The sequence below is a fragment of the Vitis riparia genome, chromosome 6, assembly GCF_004353265.1.
Source record: "Vitis riparia cultivar Riparia Gloire de Montpellier isolate 1030 chromosome 6, EGFV_Vit.rip_1.0, whole genome shotgun sequence".
NCBI classification, from domain to species: Eukaryota; Viridiplantae; Streptophyta; class Magnoliopsida; order Vitales; family Vitaceae; genus Vitis; species Vitis riparia.
The window spans coordinates 17,420,091-17,423,962 of NC_048436.1; the positions used below are offsets into that span (position 1 = coordinate 17,420,091).

The 3,872-nt window shown below is 41.8% G+C and overlaps 1 protein-coding gene across 1 annotated transcript; it reads left to right on the forward strand.

Moving 5' to 3' along the window:
* Window positions 1-1,046: 1,046 nt before the first annotated feature.
* LOC117915555 (fasciclin-like arabinogalactan protein 4) lies at window positions 1,047-2,713 on the forward strand. Its single transcript, XM_034831136.1, has one exon. It carries the CDS (start codon window positions 1,149-1,151, stop codon window positions 2,424-2,426), a length of 1,278 nt encoding a protein of 425 aa, XP_034687027.1. The 5' UTR covers window positions 1,047-1,148; the 3' UTR covers window positions 2,427-2,713.
* The last annotated feature ends 1,159 nt before the right edge of the window (window positions 2,714-3,872 follow it).

Consider the following 3,872-nt stretch of genomic DNA (forward strand, 5'->3'; position numbering starts at 1 on the left):
TAATAACACATTAATTATTTCAAATATCTGGTTTGTTGACTTTTGAGTCAAATTATTCCCCAAAGAATTTCTTGGATCATGTAGTGGGATGGCGTGGCAAGCGTTACACCTCATGAATAGAACTTTTTACCAATGGTCGATCTTATACATTAGCGCAACTCGTACCCATCTCCTTCTTTCTAAGTGTAATGTATTATATAATTAAAATAATTACATGACAAGGCAAATTAATTTATATACTCTTATTTAGGAAGGGTTTTTTTTAATTAAATTAAAAAAATTAAAATATTTAATTTTTTTCAATTAAAAATAATTATTTATATTAATCAATATAATTAAATTAAAATTATTAATAACAAATTTATTTGAATCATATTGATTAGTATCAATATGTTAATATAAAAAAAATGAAATATTTTTTAAAAAAATTTATTTAATTTAAAAAAACAAAAACCACTGTAACATTTTCTTGAAACTTAAGGTCGATGTAAAAGATTTTAATTTTTTTTTTTTAAAGGTATTTTTCAAGAAACTAATAGTCAAACAATGAAATAGTGGAAACTAAATAACTTATAATAGTAACTTGCAAAATTCAAATACATGCCCATTTGTGTATAGCCAAATATGTACTTATTTTAAGTATGTATTTATTTGATGTATGTGTTTTGGGAAAGTATTATTTAGAAGAGAGGTGATGTGAGCCATACATACTTAGGATGCTTTTTATGAGATAGAATAAAAAGGAATGGTTCTAAATCTTGATAGTTCATGAATGGAGTGATCTTTAAGATGTACTTAATTATTATTATTTTAATTTAAAACTCTTAGAAATAAGAAAGATCCAAATGAATGTGGTTATGGGAAGCAGCTCAGCCTAACCCAAAACTGAGTCTTAAGACTAAAAGGGAAGAGCCCAACGGACGGTCCAAACTTCCCATTCAAAGGGACAGGTGTCAGCAAGGGGCAGCGTGTTCATTCAAATAAATAGACGCGAGTGGGGAAAGAATGGTTAATGGATTAAATGCATCAACATCACCATCATGCACATCATCCATCGGCCATCATGAACCATCATCAAACCTTCTCACACTCTCCTCTCCTCTCTTTCTTCTAGCCTCTCTTACTCAGACTACACTTGCAGGGGAAAAATGGCCGCTTTACGCATTTCCCATTTTGCCCCTACTGCCATCGTTTATTTCCTCCTCTTGTCTTCTTCTTATCCCATTGTTGCCCTCAACATCACCTCCCTCTTGTCCACCTACCCAGATCTCTCTGACTTCGCTAACCTACTCACCGCCACCGCCGTCGACGGCGATCTCATCCACCGCTCTTCTCTCACCCTCCTCGCTGTCCCCAACTCCTTCCTCCGCTCCTCCGATCTCACCCACCGTTCCTCCGCCTCCAGTCTCGCCGACGTCATTCGCTACCACGTGCTTCTCCAGTACCTTTCTTGGCCGGACATTCGTCAGATTCCGGCCGCCGGAAAGCTAATCACTACTCTCTACCAAACCACCGGCCGTGCCACTAGCAACTTCGGCTCCGTGAACATTACGCGCAACCCAGCAAACGGCGCTGTTTCGGTCCATTCTCCGGCGTCTTACTCTCCCTCCAACGCCACCATTCTTTCCTTGATCAAGACGCTTCCGTACAATGTCAGCATCTTCACTGTGAATTCGCTGCTCGTTCCTTACGGATTTGATCTGATGGCATCGGAGAGTCGACCGCCGTTGGGGTTGAACATCACGAAGACGTTAATCGACGGCCACAATTTCAACGTCGCGGCGTCGATGTTGATGGCGTCGGGGGTGGTGGAGGAGTTCGAAGCGGATGAGGCTGGTGCCGGAATAACAATGTTTATCCCGACCGACGACGCATTCGCCGATCTTCCGACGACGGAGAGGCTTCAGTCTCTTCCGGCGGACAAGAAGGCGGTGGTCCTGAAGTTTCACGTCCTGCATTCATACTACACTCTGGGTTCGCTTGAGTCGATCGTGAACCCTGTTCAGCCCACATTGGCTACAGAGGAAATGGGAGCTGAGAGCTTCACTCTCAACATTTCTAGGGTTAATGGGTCGGTGGCGATTGATTCAGGGATCGTACAAGCGTCGGTGACCCAGACGGTATTCGATCAAAACCCAGTTGCTATTTTTGGGGTTTCCAAGGTACTCTTGCCGAGAGAGATTTTCGGGAACAACCCAATTTCGACGACCAGGCCCAGCCCCAACAATGAAGCAACAGGCAGTGCTCAACCTCCGGACATATCCTTGTCGCCGGAGAATTCACCAGGTTCGTATACACCCCCGTCGGGGATGTCCTCTCCACCGGGGTTCCACGAAGAGCTCCGATCAGAAGCTCAAATTAATCGCGCCCAGAGGTTCATCCTCGCATGCGCAATGTCTTGTATAGGGTTGTATGTAGTGGTATGAGATTCGATTATTTTTCCTCATAATTATCAATTTATTTTTTCCTTTTTCGGGGGTTTTTGTTTTTTGGTTCTTTTTTTCACACGATGAATTGAATTTGGCTACAAAGGCAGCCAATTTTTCTTCTGGGCTCGTCAATTCTGTTTATCTGGGAATAATTTTCCACTAAAAGGCACAATTTTTTATTTTCCTCTTTTGGGGTTCTTTGTGAATCTGCTGTTGTTCTCGTGATGTAAAGAGCTTAAGATCATTCTGTTGTATGAGTGAAAGTAGAAGATGGGTTTAGATCAGTCTCTGTTTTCTTCTTTTGGTATACTATTTCCTTTTCCTTTCTGCATTACTTTCTGCAGTAATTGATGATGATGATGATGATGGCAATGAGTAAAAGGGTTGATGGCCCTTGGATTCCCATGTACCCTTTCAGGGTTTCAATTCCTCCATTCCACATTTTGTTCAAAATAACTTGCAGATTTCTCAATCGGAATCAGCATAAGAAAGAAGGTAAAAATTCCCTCACACAAATGCAAAGATCCAATTGAAAGACCCGGTTCGGTTCCTGTCATAAAGCGGCAAAGAAACCCTTCTTTTCAACTGAATTTTCTGAGTTTTAATTAATACAATACCCAAGGGCCAAGACCAATAAAAAGAAAAAGAAAGAACAGAAAGAAAAGAAAAACCCAGCTGTACAGCGCACTTGGACCCTGCGCTGAAAATCTTGTACTTGAGTTCTTTTAAATTTTGAAAAAATTCCCAAATTTGTTAGCTGTAGTGAGCAGTCGGAGGGTGGAACTTTTTTGGCCCTGAACAGAAACGGAAAGGCAATGGAGGAGTAATTTTAAGAAAAGAGTGGGGGTATATTGGTCCAGGAGAAGAGGAATGCGGAGCAGAGAATCCTGTTTGGATTGTAGTAGCAGTGGGAACAAGGGAACAGTGGCTGTGTTATAGATTTTAATTGTAGGGTAGGGTGAAAGGGCAGGTGATTAGTGGCAACTGGCCAAAAGTGGGTGACAGAAGGCAAGTGTCTGGTCCCACAAATGGAGGGTGGAGATGTGTTGCAAAGTGGAAAGGGGGGCGGCGGCTACTGTTGGATGATGGTTGAGTGGAGATGGGCCCGGATGCTATGTGTTTTGTTTATAGAGACTTTGGGAAATGGGAAATCTAAAGTCTGGCAACGTGAGTACTGAGTAGTGAATAGTGATAATGGGTTAATGGCGCCTTGTCTCTCCCCTTCTATGTGTGTGGCCACTGTCTGATGTCACTTCCCCCCCCCCCCGGCCTCTAGATTTTTTGAGGCTGATGGCCCCACTCAATCTCATCCCCAACCCCAACCCCTTCCTACCCAATCATCATCCATTTTTACCCTTCTAAATTGCGTCAAATATTTTATATTTTATATTTTAAATTTAGTCACTCCTTCACCCGTTTCGAGAGTGGAGAGGAAAGTTTATA

Excerpts from the sequence above, each read along its gene's own strand:
- LOC117915555 (XM_034831136.1), top strand. The coding sequence starts at position 1,149 with ATGGCCGCTTTACGCATTTCCCATTTTGCCCCTACTGCCATCGTTTAT.